Source organism: Neopelma chrysocephalum, unplaced genomic scaffold (genome assembly GCF_003984885.1).
Source record: "Neopelma chrysocephalum unplaced genomic scaffold, ASM398488v2 Primary Assembly neopelma1_155, whole genome shotgun sequence".
In the NCBI taxonomy this organism is placed as follows: domain Eukaryota; kingdom Metazoa; phylum Chordata; class Aves; order Passeriformes; family Pipridae; genus Neopelma; species Neopelma chrysocephalum.
In genome coordinates, this window is record NW_020897817.1 from 109,812 (window position 1) to 124,510 (window position 14,699).

At 53.5% G+C, this 14,699-nt stretch overlaps 1 protein-coding gene across 1 annotated transcript in view; it reads left to right on the top strand.

The window, feature by feature from the left end:
- YRDC (yrdC N6-threonylcarbamoyltransferase domain containing) overlaps positions 1-1,824 on the top strand; it is a 2,493-nt gene extending 669 nt beyond the window's left edge. The window contains exons 2-6 of the mRNA XM_027701310.1: positions 9-278; positions 469-583; positions 883-1,002; positions 1,178-1,320; positions 1,638-1,824. Coding sequence (XP_027557111.1) covers positions 9-278; positions 469-583; positions 883-1,002; positions 1,178-1,320; positions 1,638-1,701 — 712 coding nt within the window. The 3' untranslated portion in view covers positions 1,702-1,824. The remainder of the gene's footprint in view (positions 1-8; positions 279-468; positions 584-882; positions 1,003-1,177; positions 1,321-1,637) is intronic.
- Positions 1,825-14,699: the final 12,875 nt, after the last annotated feature.

The following is a 14,699-nucleotide window of genomic DNA, read 5'->3' on the forward strand; positions in this document are numbered from 1 at the left end:
CGGGGGAGGCCGGGCCGGGCCGGGCCGGGCCGGGGGAGCGGCGGGTGCCGGGTGGCTCCGCTGACCCCCCGGTGTCCCGCAGGCTGGAGGGAGGCGGTGGCGGCCGCGGCCGGCGCGCTGCAGGCGGGCGGGCTGGTGGCGGTGCCCACGGACACGGTGTACGGCGTGGCCTGCCTGGCCCAGGACTCGGCCGCCGTGCGCAGCATCTACAGCCTGAAGGGGCGGAACGGCGCGAAGCCGCTCGCCATCTGCCTCGGGGACGTGGAGCGGCTCTACAGGTGCGCGGGGCCCGCGGGTTCCGGAGCCCCCGGTCGGTGCCGAGCCCCGTGCGCGGGGCGGGGCTGCCCCGAGAGCCCGGGGGGGAGCGGCCGCCTCTGCCCGCGGAGCGCCGGGGAAGGGAGGGAAGGGCCGAGCCGGAGCTGCCCCGGCCCCCGTTTGCTCCCTGACCCCGCTGCCCCTGACCCGCAGGTACTGCCACGTGAACGTGCCGGACGAGCTGCTGCGGGACCTGCTCCCGGGACCCGTGACGCTGGTCCTGCAGCGTTCAGAAGAACTGAATAAAGACTTGAATCCTTTCACATCAGTAGGTCTTGGCTACAGGATGGATCTCGCGGCTTGGGGGGCAGTGGGCTGGTTTTGTTCTACCTGCTTGAACTGCTGTTCTGTTTGTCCTTACCCATCCCCAAACCTGGCCCCTGTGCTGGTCCCGCTCCCCAGGACTGACGTAGACACGGCATAACTCAGCGTTAGGGCCTAACTTAGGTCTTGTGTTATTGCTGGTTCAGCAGGTGTAAAAGTATCAATTCTCTAGAGCATCAGCTTTAAGCCAAGCGAAATTAAAACCAGTTTCTGTGTGTAAAACCCTTGTCTCCTTCCCTGCAGCTGGTTGGTGTTCGTATTCCAGACCACTCCTTCATGAGGGACCTGGCACGTGCCTGCTCGGGACCACTGGCTTTGACAAGCGCCAACATCAGCTCCCAGGGCAGCACCCTGACGGTGTCGGTGAGGCTCCTCTGCCCCTCAGGGACGTCCCTGGGGCACTTTGGCAGAGCCCCAGGCTCTCTCACAGTTGAACTCGGCTTTAGCAATAAACCAAGGGTTGATCTGTTGCTATATATTTTTTTTAAATGATATTCACAAAGCACTGTCAGGACTGTTACCCACAGCTCTCTTGCAGGAATTCCAGGACCTGTGGCCTCAGTTGTCCTTGGTCATCGATGGAGGCCCCATAGGAGACATCTGGAGCTCAGAGTGTCGCTTGGGGTCCACTGTGGTTGACTTATCTGTGTCAGGGAAGTTCTCCATCATCCGTCCTGGCTGGTGAGCACTGCTGGGCCTTTTTCTGTGCTTCAAATGAGATGAAGCTTTTGGGTGAGGGTGGGTCGTGCTTTACTTTGTTTCCCACAGCAGTTCTACCTTCCTGTTAATGTTGTTTAACCTAATTACCAGCACACTCAGAAATCCTAAAGAGCTCTCCAAATTCCCCTTTCTCAAAGCTTCTGTGTGAAACTCTAGTAGTTTCTGGAGTTCATGTTCTGTTTGATTCTAAGTGCAGTCCTGTGTCTCACTGATCTTCCCCAGAAATGCAGTTTAATCCTCCAAACCTTTTGTTTTGACAGTTCTGATTCTCCCCACAGTGCACTGACACCCACAGTTGAAATCCTGAGGCAGAAGTATGGCTTGGTACCGGAATCTTCCTAACCCTTGGGCCTGGGAGCAGATGGAGCTGGGCACCGTGTGCCTGTGCACTCAGAAGTGGGTGTTTGTGGCCTTGTTTAATAAGGTCGATGGGTTATGTCAAGGTAAATAAACAAAAGATTTAAAAAAAATAATTAAAAAGTCCTTTTGAGCTCTTTGTGCTGCTGTACCATCCCAAATGTCTGTTCTGTTATCCTGGTTAGGCCTTGTGAATACAGTGATTGGAATGTTGGACTGATGGGGTGGGGGAGCCCCTGTCTGACACAGGTTCAGGCTCGTGGCTCTGGAGTGGCCGAGCCGTGGGCACGGGCTGAGCTGTGCAGCTGAGGGGGCTCCAGAAGCAGATGCTGCTTCTCCCCTGGGGACTGAAGTGTATGGATGGAGCTGGTGCCCTCAGCCAGGAAGGACTCCTTTCCCACAGCGTGGTGGGGGTGATGGTCCCCCAGATGAGGCACAGCCCTGAGGCAGAGCAGCCTTGCCTGAACGGGGCTGGCTCTGGGCTCTGCTCCAGGGTGCCTGAACCAGCATCTCTGCCACAACTCGGTGTGACCTTTGCGAGCAGCCTTGGTGGGCAGAAAACTGGGGAAACACGTCAGCATCTGGGCTGGTGCCTGTGCTCCCGGCTCAGTCCCTGCTGCTCGTGTTCAGTGTCCCTGCAAGTGACAGCTTTATTTGTGCCGCCAGCAGCAAGAGGATGAGCTGCACATCAGGCGTGGGTGAGTGGGCTGGTGCCCCCATTCCCCTGCAGCAACTGCAGGCACTATAAATTTCCTCTTTCCTCTGCCTTCTGGCTGCAGGACATTGTGCTGTCAGTGTGACATGCTTGGCACCGGCTGAAGGGACCAGCTTGTGTGGCAGTGTCAGGGTATGGCAGCACCTCTGGAATGTGCCAGCATGGAGCAAACCTGGGCTTTGTTGTTTATTCAGGTGTTCTTGGTGCTTCCCAGCCTGCTGCTACACCCAGTGACTGTGAGGATGTGCCAGGAGCCACAGGGCACGTGGTGGTGCTGAGTCACTGGGACACAGCAAGCTGTCTGCAGGGACACAGGGACACACGTCCCTGCTGGGACATGGGGATCTGGCACAGCTTCTGCTGGAGTGGAGAGGTGGCTTTGGAGATCTGGAAGGTGGAACTACAAACACCTTCATAAACAAATTCACAGACCAGGGTGACCCTTGTGTTTGCAACCCGTGTGGAAATCACATTGGCATGAGCACTCAGAGCAGGAGATACATGGCTTGCATTTTAATTAGCACTTGGCTTCCAGATAAAAAGGCATCTCTAGAACCTCATTAGCAGAGCCCATTCACATCCATGGAGTGATGGTTCAAACAAACAACACCAGCCCAGTGCCTGGGCCAGGGCTGGTACCAGAGGTGAAGCTGCTCAGTGTCTGACCCTTTCCAACCCCATTGAAGCCATGGGGATTCTGCTGCCTGAGGAGTCCAAGAGCCCCAGCCAGGGACAGGTTTTCCTCCATCACTGCAAACAGAGATCTGTGATTCCAATGCTACTGCCCTCGTTCTGCTTCCCAATACAACAAAAACCAGACTTGGGCTAATTAAGCTGGAAACACAACATTGCAATTTGCAGCTGATTAAATCTTTCAAACAATATTTATGTTAATCTCCTGAATTATTTTCTTGTAATGCCTTGACTAGGAGATACTCCACTGTGTGGGGAGATGGAGCCCAGCCCGCCCTGCCAGATGCTGGGAGCTCAGAGTGAGGGTTTTCACTCACTGTGGTCACAGCCAGGAGAGAGGATCTTTGTCTGGGCCAGGTTGTACTCAGAGTGGGATGCTGAGCTGCAGTTCTTGGTTTTGCTGCAGTTCTTGGTTTTGCTGCAGGAGTGAATCTGTGGCAGGAGAGGACTGTGAAACACCACGTAGGAAGGCACATCCTCAGACAGCTCTTGGCTGGGGTGGTTCTGTCTCTGCTGCACCTCCCCACCAGGGCTTTGCTGTCACACAAGGAGGCTGTTGTGAAATGCTCCTTTGCATTTATCCCTGGAAATTATAGAGACCTAATGCAAACCCCCATTTTCCTTCTGCATGCTGTGCATGCATACCCACTTACACTGTCCTCCAGCCCTTCTTCCAGCTCCAGAGTTGGCAGAATGCCTGGCAAATTTCCACAGGATGCTGATTTAAGGAATTAGTCTGTAGAAGTGTAGATGGTAGAGACAGAAGGGACCTTGAGGCCATCTGGAGAGTCTGCTTCCCCAGACAGCATCCCCTCTCCCATGTCACCCCAGGCACATTTGTCAGATCTGCTCACAGCTCCCTTTTCTGGAGGAAATTCTGCCTGGCTGCTCTTTATCCCATTTTCGAGTTCCTTAAAAATATATTTATTTGGACTCGAATATTTCAGGAGTTTAAAGGCAACATGGTCTGTGTACACCCACGCCTTCTCTGTTTATTCCCTTTTTCAGAAAGCCTGGGGTTTACCCTCCCTGACCTTGACACCTTGGGGGTGGCTTCAGGGAGTCCCTGGGGAGGGGACTCTGGGCAGTGCTTGCAATGAAACTATTAATTTTTATTGATGAACCTGCTCTCCCTGGGGTCTGGGTTGATGCTCCCCATTAACTCTGCCCACAGTGGCTGGGAGTGTCCTGGCTGCAGTTCTGTCAGGTGTAAGTTCTTCATTACTCCATGAAGCGAATTGTCATCAGCCACAGCTTGTTTGGATGAGATTTCTGGGGAACCAGGAGCTCCCCAGCCTGTGGGAGCTGCCTGCCTGATGTGAGCAGAGGAGAATTTTCAGGCTTTTTTCCTTGGTGTGTAGTCATATCTCTAAACACCCTTCAGATGCTGACAGGCTTCCTGAAGTGTCCAGGTGTCTGAAGGCAAAAGAAATGGTAAGTCCACAGGGATTTGGGGTTTTAATCATGAAATATTACCTTTTAAAACCTACAGTGTGAGCAGGACAGTTGGCTTCATTATTCTGAGCGTGTTTGGCCAAAATCCTGTGCCTGTCACCAGCTGACCATTCCCTGCTGTGTGGCTGCAGTTATGGGGAGACAGGTGGTGGAGCAGTGACAGAGGTGGGACAGGGATCGCTGGCAGGGCAGGAACCACCACGCCTGGCTGGCCTGGGAGCCCCAGGGGCACTGTCGAGGTGCTGCTGGTGTTGGGACAGGCTGGTCCTGCAGCCAGCTGGGAGTGCTGGGCAGCTCAGCCCAGGTGAGCGTTTGATGCAGGGGCTGTGTTTGCTCTACTTGTGCCCTCCATGGTTAACACTCTGCAAGTAACTTCTTGGCAATGACTCCAATTAGGCCAGCACATCTCCCCGTAATCTTGATCCCTGTTGTGCTGTCAGGCTCAATTCAAATTTAATTTGTTGAAAGTGTATATCGGGCAGCTTTTTTCCTTAGCACAAAACTGAGGGGAAGGTACCAGTGATGGAAAAAATAATACAAGTTCATATTCTTCTTACCTTAAGGAAGGAAAAGAGGTGCCAGAAAACTTGGCCAAATTTACATTTTAATGGGAAATGTTCTGACTGCCTGCTCCAGGAGACATAAATTGCTTTCTGGATGGGACCCTGACTTTACACCAAAGTGCAGGGAATTAAATCCAGCGGCCCCTGATGAGATGAAAGGGATATCTGTGGATCGACAGCCCCTTGCTGCCAGCCAGTGGTGAGGACTGGCCAGGTGCAGGTGGCAGGGCCAGGCCGTTGTCCCCATCCCGCTGGGGACACAGGCTGGGGGCTGCTGGGGCTGGTGGCCCCTGGCTCCAGGGCTGGGGGGGTCATGCTGGGGGCTGGAGGGCTGTTTGCAGAGCAAACCCATGTGTTTCAAACCCTGAAGAAACCCTGCCCCTGCCAAAGCACCCCAGCCCATTCTGGGGGTGCTGATAGAGGGAGGACTGGCTCAGAGGGGTCTGTCCTCGCTCCTGTGTTGTGAGGTGGCATCTCAGCAGCAGTGGCTACACTGGCACAAGCATCACCTGCTGGCAGCTGCCCCTCGGGCAGGAGCCCCATGTTCGGGGCAGCTCTCTGGGGTGTCTCTGCCCTCTTGTCTGATTGTTCCTCATGGGAGCAGCTCTTGCTCACAGACAGGCTCCAGCAGAGCCTCTGCAGTGCCAGCCTCATGTCTCAGACCTCCACGCAGCCAAAAGCTGTGCCCAGGAGAAGCTGCTGTTAATTTCTTTACATCTTAAAGCTCTTTGAAGATGAAAACACGGTGCAGTGCTGCATAGTCTTATCCTTGGTAAAGCTTGTCACCTGCAGCTGTTTCTGGCACATTCACAAGCACAGCAAAGGCTTGTCCCTGCTGGGACTGAGTTCCTGGAGTGTGTCCTCTCCCCATACGGTGCTTTGCCAGGTGCTTTGCCAGTTGTCAGAGCAGTTGTGTGCAGTGGATGGGATGTAAATTCAGTGTCGTATGGCAAAGGCATCACTCAGACAAGGAGACAACATGCTTATTGGGGATGCTTCCAATCCAATAAAATAAGCAAAACCATCCCTGTTAGAGGCTCAATCAGAGCAGATGTGCTGGCACTCATGAGGCTGCTTCCCTGGGGGAAACACTGTCACTGTCTGGAAAGCAAAGCAGTGATAAATCGTAGGTGACCTTCAGTAATTTGTTGCTGTCTTGTGCAAAACACTGCTGCTCCTCCGGGCCAGTCCTGGGCGTCTGCCTGGGATCACAGGAATTCCGATCTTTACCATCTTAATGGGTTTGTTGTGGGTTCGATAATGACAAAAGGCTGGGGGTGCAGGGGAACACAGGCTGGGGATAAGGGGAACACGGACAGGCTGGGGGTGCAAGGGAGCACTGACGTGGAGCTGCTGGAAGCAGAGCAGAGCCAGCACCAGCAGGAGGTTCCTCCAGCCTTGTGGGAAGAGCTGTTCTGGCTGCTGAGTGTGCAGGGCCGTGCAGGATGTGCTGGAGAAGCATGTGCAGGGTGGTGAGGGGCTGCACAGTGCCCTGGTGTGGCAGTTTTGGGCGGTGGAGCAGCCGCAGGGGGACACAGGCGGGTCCCGAGCTGGGATGGGGTCACTCAGGAAGGGTCTGTGAGCCCGGCACTGGAGCCATCCCAGACCCACTGGGCTCTGCAGGTGCAGGGCTCTCTGCCAGCACCAGGCCTGTGCTCTGATGGGCAAATTACCTGTGGAATGCCTTTTTAGTCCCAAGAGAAATAACTTGATTAGTAATTATTGGTGCAGAACACTTGGGGAGTCTCTGCAGAGGGTGAGGATGGCTGGTTTCACTGGAGCTGCCTGTCAGTTTTGTCATCTAATTATAAGACTGTTCCATGCCAAGATTCTGGACAGACATAGGAAAAAACCCTCAGTGTAATTGCATTGGTCATATTTTGCAGCCACTAATGACTTGCTTTGCAATTAACATTTTCTCTGGCTGGTTGGGGAGCTGTCACAGCCTTGGCTCACGACAGAGAGCTGGATGCTTCCTGTGGCACAGCTTCCAGGGGCTGGCAGGGAAGGGGATCAGCCCCTGCCTTGCCAGCCCCACAGCACAGGAGGGAGAGCAGGGCTGGCAGTCACTGAAGTCCAGGCGAGGGAAGTGATGGTGTCCAAATCTGTGACCAGGTGCTGGGCCTGGGGTTGATGGCTCCACCTGAGCTCAGTGTGCTCATAAATCACAATCCTGATGTGAACTTTAGCAGCATCCATAAATTCTTCATTTATCATTATTAAAGATACGTTGACGTTCAAAACCTGATTTATAGCTGGTAATTTAGATTGTGGATTGCCTCTGATACAGTAAATATTCCTGTCCAAAGCCCATCAGGCAGTTTTCTACTTATTAGGAATTAATGACTCATAAAACAGAGCCAGAACAGGCTGTTGGTGTGAGTGAAGGGAAGGCTGTATTTGTTGGGGTTTCCCTCCTGAGGAAGCACGAAGGGACCCCAGCACATAGCTAATTGGGTCCATCCCCCCATCCATCCATCCAGCAGGCCCTGGGCTGGGCTGTGCCTCACCGTGGGTCCTGGCCCTGTGTGGGACGTGGGGGCTCAGCTGTGCCAGCCCAGTCAGGCTGCACCACCAGGTACTCTCCTCTTAAATCTTACAATACACATGTCAAACCTCCATCCAGTTCTCTCTGCACTGGCAAAGCTTTGAAATCCTTTATCTCCAGGAAAGACCAACTGCTGCCTCAGCACCATGGATACAGCTTTCGGCAGAGGGAAACTTTGGTTCATTATTTTAATTCAGCCCCAATGCCACAAAGTCAGTAATGTATCATGCCATTTGTAAGGTGTTTCTCTAAGCCTCTGTGTGGCTGGTGTTCGTTTGGGATGTTGTAGGGATTTTGCATTTGTGGGAGTGCTGTACAGTTGTCATGACATGGTGAGAGAGCTCAGCCCATCTGAAACCGCCCTGATGTGCTGTGCTGACACTCCTCCATAAAAAACATGCCAAGCCCTAAACTAAAACTCTTCTAACAACTAAATTAATTGGAATCAAAGCTCACATCAGCCGTTAAGTGCAGCTGCAGGGGTGGTGCTGCCGTGGGCAGTGGGGCTGATGCAGCAGCAGGAGCTGCAGCTCAGAAGGCTCAGAGGGGACACAGCTCTGGGAGGGGTTGTACTGAATCATTTGCCCATTTGTTGGTTCCCTTTGGCTTTCCAGAGGAAGTTTTGCATCCCAGTGCCTGATTTGTAGGGCTTTTGTTTATCCACTGGGACAAACTTGTGTTTTGGTTAAAACATTACAGAGTGATACTGGTGTGATAGATCATGCAATGTTATCTCTAATATGCAATTATACTTCATAATATGAATTAATTAAAACTTTACACTTAAAGCAAGTAGCTAATTACAGACCTTTCAGCTTAATAAAGATAGAGTGTGGGAAGGGATAATATAAATGGTAATTATTGAGTTAAGCAGAACGTAATGTTTGTCTGGGGCTCGCCTGGGACACCTCAGTCAATACTCAATTGCTTCACTGTTCTCTGAAGTCTGCACGGGATCTGAATGCTCAGCTCGTGCTCCTCTCCTGTGGCATCATCACCACTGTGATTTTCCCGTGGCTGTGGCCAGTGGGTGAGCAGGTTCCAGGGCTGGAGGACACGTTTCGTGGGGCCAACGTGCTGTGGCAGGAGGCAGCCAGCTCTTGTCCGTGCCTGTGCTGTGCCCACCTGCCCACCCTTGGCCCAGCCACCCGTCCTGCAGCACGAGCTGCTGGCCTGGCTCTGCCTGGCTCTGCCTGGCTCTGCCTGGCTCCTCACTGAGGGCTCTGCACAGCTCTGGGCTCCAGCCATGGGCTTCCCCGGGTGCTGCTTCCCAAACCCGCAGAACCTCCTGAGGTTTCTGCCGTCGTTCTGTTCTGCAAGGAGGCAGAGGTGTTTGAGCTGTGGGTCTGTGCTGCTGGCAGAGCCTCCAGCCCCGTGCAGCCTGGCAGAGCCTCCAGCCCCGTGCAGCCTGGCAGCCGTGCCCTGGGAGACCCTGAGCTTCCCTGGAGTGCCGTGATTGAACATCCTTCCCGGCACTGCACAGCCCTGACGGTAACACTGAGGGGAAATTCATTTAGCAAGGCTCGAGGTCAGGTTCTGAGAGTGAACAGTTACAGGGTCAGGAACAGGGAGTCACAGGAGAAAACAAACCCCAAACCACAGCTCTGTGTGGAGTGCAGGGGCCAGGCTTCTCCCCCAGCTCTGCTCTCGGTGCTGCAGGGCTCTGGCAGCTCTGGGCCCGTGTCAGTTGTGCCTGTGGCCAGTGAAGACAGAGGCAATGCTCCTCCTGGGATGGGTGGGAAGCCATCACAGACCTGACTGCCACATTTGCTTCTAAGGATGTCAGGTGAGACTGAGCCTTTCTGCAGGCATGGGACAGCCCTGGAGAGGTGACAGTGCTGACCATCCTGGCCCTGCAGCAACGGGCTGACAGCTGACGTGAGCTAATGACTGGATGTGAATATACTGACTGGCAGGCACTGGGGCTTGCTGGCTGGGGAACTGGAACTTGACACAAAGCCAGAGGTTTCCAGCTGGAAAATTCTGGCTTGTTTGGGAAAGGCCACTGCGATGCTGCAACACTTGAGCTAGCTGGGTTATGAACAGCTCCAAAAAACCATCAGTAAATGGAAAGTGGAATAAGGTGTCCCGCAGGTTCCTCAGCAGGTGGAGAGCACTGTGACTGCCCTGAGAGTGGGAGGGCAGGATCCAAACCCACTGCAGTCAGGTGTGAGACAAGCTGTTGGCCAAAACAGCCAGTTGAGAGCAGGGACACAGGGAAGGGCTGGGTAAGGACAGCAGCTGTGGGCAGCTCAAAGGCCTTTGGGCTTGCCATGTTGAGGGATCTGTCCTGTCCCTGGACACAGCTGTGGCAGGGAGAAGGGTTGGAGGGATGGTGACAGGAGAGACCTGCCAGCTCCTGACACGGTGGGGATGAGTTCTGCTGGCCCCAAGCCCTGCAGCAGGAGGTGGCACTGCCTCTGTCCCTTCAAAGGCAAAATGCTGATTTCTGTCTGAGCAAGAAGAGTCACAAATTGTGTGTCAGTCTCTTCACGTGTGTCCTCCATGCAGCACCCCTGTGAAGGCTTTGAACAGGGATGAAAACTCCCTGTTAAGAAGACAGGCTGGTTAAATACCTGAGTGTGGCATTGGCTGGCAGCTGCTCCGGGCCTGCGGTGGGTATGTCAAAGCCTGGGGTGCCACCAAGGGACACCAACCATCTGGAAGGGAAGAGCTTTTTTAGAATTACTAGCACTGGCATTCTGTGTCCTCTTTGGTCCAAGCTGATGCTTGCTGAAGGATATTGGAAGAATTAGTAGATCTATTTCTCTCTAATCCTGTCCCAAGCAACAGCAAAATCAAACTAAAAGGCAGGAGATCGTGTGCTGTTGTTTTAGGCAAGAGCACAGTGGTGTTAATGAAGGGTTTTATCACTCTGGGGGCTGTTTGATTTAGAGAACAAAATATCCAAGGTAACAAAGCTGGATGAATTAAAAGCTTAATAGCATGAAAAGGTGCTAGAGCCCCACAGGTTCTTCAGGGACTTTGTCTGGGCTATCCCTCTCCTTCCTGAGCCCAGTGACCCTCCCAGCCAGCGCTGTCCTTCCCTCGGGGGCTGTGCAATGCTTGGTTGCTGCATTTGCTCTTTCTAGGAAGGAGGTTTTAGGGGCAGGCAGACAGTGGCTTTGGCAGGGATGTAGTGTTGTGGGGCTGTTGGGGGGGTTCAAATAGCCAGAAGACCATTTCTCACTGTTTGAATTTTGGCTTATACTTGATGAGCTGAGGGATATAAATAATTGCACCGTGTTTGCAAGGGTGATGCTTCTGCATCTCTGATTGGCAAAAAAAGGGCTGCGAGGGAGAATAGCAGGGGGGGATGTTTCTGAGAATCTTCTTTAGTCTTTGCTTTCCCTTCCTGGCAATATCAGCAAGCTCTCCAGCACCTCTGCTCTCTAATCTAATCAGTCCTGGGGAAACAGGATTTGCCGCAGTGTCTGACCACTTAAATACCCACCAGCAGAGTAAATACCAGACATGTCTGTGAGAATAGTCAAAAGCTATTTCAGCCCCTTTTTGAAGAGACATGATCTCTAGAACCTGGATCTCTCCTTCTTTGAGCTGCTGCTCCAAATTCCGCCACTGCTGGCTTTGAACAACACTCTGCAGGTGGGTTCATCCACACACAGGGGGATCTGCACATGGGGGATTCAGAGCAGGGGCTGTGCAGCCCCTCCCTCCTCATGAGCATTTATGGGTGCCTTCCAAGTTTTTTCCTTTATGATTCTTGATTAGTAGATAAAAGGCCCATTTCTTCTTTTAATGGAGCCTCTGATGTTAATGGCCACCCTCTAGTAAGATTAAGGTGCTTTGGTGTGTTTTACTCTAATGGAGGATGGTTGAGAAACGTCTGGTTCACAGCTGGCTCCTCACGTTCTCACTGTGCTGCTGCTTCTACTGCCTGGAAATCAAAAGAGAAAAGCTGGAGAAGTTCACCCCCTCCCTTCACAGGGGCTTCAGCAATCCTTCCTCCCAGCCTCTTCCGTGCTGCGGGCACATCCTGGGACCATCCCGAGGAGCACATGGAGGGGGGGGGAAAGGCTGTTTTGGGGCTGTGCCCATCCCCCTGAGCTCCAGGGCAGCTGCTGCTGCAGAGACTGCCCTTCCCTCATGTGCTGGGAGCTGTGCTGCCCAGTCCTGCCCTGCCTGCCCCTGCCCTCCCTGCCCCTGCCCTGCCTGCCCTCCCTGCCTGCCCTCCCTGCCTGCCCTCCCTGCCTGCCCTCCCTGCCAGCCTCTGCCACGTGCCACCCTCCAAGGGCAGAGTGAAGCACTGGAGTCTGCTGGATAATCAGAGCTATTAGAGGCACTCCTGTGTGCAAGAGGGTGTGAAATGCAGATGGATGGAGGGCCCTGGGGAGCAGCAGAGAACAAGTGGGGACGTGCCCATGTTCCCACTGAGGCTGGAGTGGATGGAGCACAGGCTGTGGGTGCTGGCCTGGGGGTCCTGGTGTTCCTGTGCCCTGCTCAGCCACGGGCATCTCTGACTGGCACAGAGCAACTCCCCAAGCTGTGGTCGGTCCCATTGTATTAACAAGGCACCGTTGCTGCATTTTAAGTGTGTGCTCCTTGATGTTTTCCTGCCTCTAAATGATCCTGGAAATGTATTGTCTATTTAACTACTTTTTAATTAAAAGTCAGGGATATTAGAAGAGGGAAATCAATTCCTGTCACAATTAAGACTTGGTTTGAACAATTGCAGTGTGTTTCAGTGAAGGATCCTCTCTGGGCTTATTGATCTGTATTGTCATAATGTCTGCATTATTGCCATGGCTCAGGCGGTCTTAAATGAATATTTTGCCTGAATTATGTATGTTATCTGGCAGGCAGAGGAGGCTGCCTCCTGTCACTCAGAGCCTGAAATGCTCCCTGGGGCCCCGTGCCTGCTGACCAGGGCTGGGATGAGCACCCAGCCCCCCAGGGCTCCTCTGTGAGGGTGATGCTTGTGCCAAGGGCCTGGTGCCTGTTGGGGCAAGTCGGGCAGTGTCAGGGTTTGCAGCCCAGGAACCATCTCAAAGCTCGGGGGCAGCTGTGGGGCAGCCAAAGGCACCAGTTGAGCAGGAGCTGGTAACTGGCAGCACCCACAGAGCATCCTGCACCCAGCATGGTGCTGCATTTCCCTAGGGAGCAGCAGAAGGACCAGGAGTGCAGGCTGGCACAGGGGCCAGAGCCTCCCCCAGCCAAGGAAGCCTCCCTCTCCTTCTCCTTTTCCCTCTGCCTCTCCCTCTCCTTGTTCCTCGTCCTCTCTCTCCCTCTGCAGAGAGGGGCTGCCAGGAGGTCCCCAGCACTCTCCACTGTGGAACTGATGGGAGAATAGGAGGCTGATTAATCAAAATCTAACATGATGAAGGACCTTTTTAAAGGTAGAAGATGTCCCAGTTATGGTTTCTCTGTCCTTCAAAAGGTATTGAAAACTAGGGGGTCTTGGAGGAAGGAAAATTGATTTCTCATGGTTTCTCTTGTACCTCGGGGCAGAAAGTAAATTCAAAGGGGCCCTGCCATGAAAGGTCAGAGTCTGCTGCTGTGGCTGGTAATGAGATCTCTCACAGATAAATCAAAACACCTGGATTTCACCACAGAGGAGCTACTGGTTTAACCCAGGATTTGGGATTAGGAAGAAGAGAGGGCCTGTGCTAACCCTTGCTTGCTGTGGCAGCAGAGATGGCAGCAGTAATGCTGCAGTCCCTGTCACCCTGGGGCCGGGGCTCTTCCCTGCTGCCTGGGGGTGCCTCACACACCCAGCACCTCCCTGCAGTTTGTGCAGAGCCTCCAGCCCCCTCCAGAGTGCTTCTCACACCATCATTGCTCCCTCTCACGCTGTGGCCTGTCGGCAGCAGCTCCTGCAGCTCTGCTCCCTTCTCTCCTGTGCTCTCCCCAGTCCTGGAAGCTGCATCCCCCAGAATGGGGGCTGGGGAGGAGAACCCTGACAGCATTGACAGCATTCCTTGTAAAGGAATGGCCATGGCTCCCAAGGCTGCAGCCCACTGGATCCCATTTGCTTTGCAATAAATAGGATTCACATAACAATTTCTGACTCTTATTAATGCTTTTAATCTGCAGACCTTAGGAAGAGGTGAGCCAGAGAAAACAGGGAGAGATGCTCAGAAAAAAGGAAAGAAGCAGAGAACAGTGACTAGGATGAACTCCTTACCTCTCTATCCCATTAGCACATTCACCATGGATTGCAAAATCCTGTTAGGCACAGGCAGCCTGCAGAGCTGGAGGCAGAGCAGGACCTGTGGTGGCTTTGGCTCTGCAGCAGTGCCCGGGCTCTCCCCACATTCCAGCTGCCCCTCAGGATGTCAGGGAGGGCTCCAGCTCAGCCTGCCCCCAGCTCCAAGTGCCTTCCCCTCACCGGTAGCCTCTGGCTCCAGTCTTTGCTGCTCTTGTGTTTGGGTTCAGTGACCCTCAGGCTCCACGTTTGTGCCTTTGCTGTGTGACTAATTGGAGAACTGTCTAATCCTGTCCTCCACCGATGTCACCTTTATGCAGTCTGTGATTAAACATGCTGTCAGCTGCTGCTGTTTACAGATAATAATGCTGCTTTCTCTCGTTCCTACACTATCAGACTCATTAGGAAGACTTATAGATAAATTAGTCAGTCTGGGATTGAATAATGCCTGAAATGCATGCACTGAGAACTGCACCCTCCTGCTCTGGGTGGTCAGATGTGACAGTGACCTGAACCACTGCAAGGGGCAGAGACCCAGCCCCACACCAGGGTGACCCCCAGGTCCTGAGCCTAACTGCTGTCCCCATGTGGGCTCTCCTCATGGAGACCTTTTCAGGGGTGAGAGCTCCACTTCTGGTACCAGACTGGAGACAGCAGGAAGTGTCTGACTGATAAAATCCTCTCTGATGCTTCATTACAGCAGAATTTGCAACACACACAGAAGGAGGCTCTTTTCCCACTCTTATTGCATGAAACAGTCACACATTTCCAGAGCAGGCTCCTGGTAGGAGGTTTGGATACAGCAGGAACAAACAGCAGCTGCAGATGGGAACAGGTTGTTTC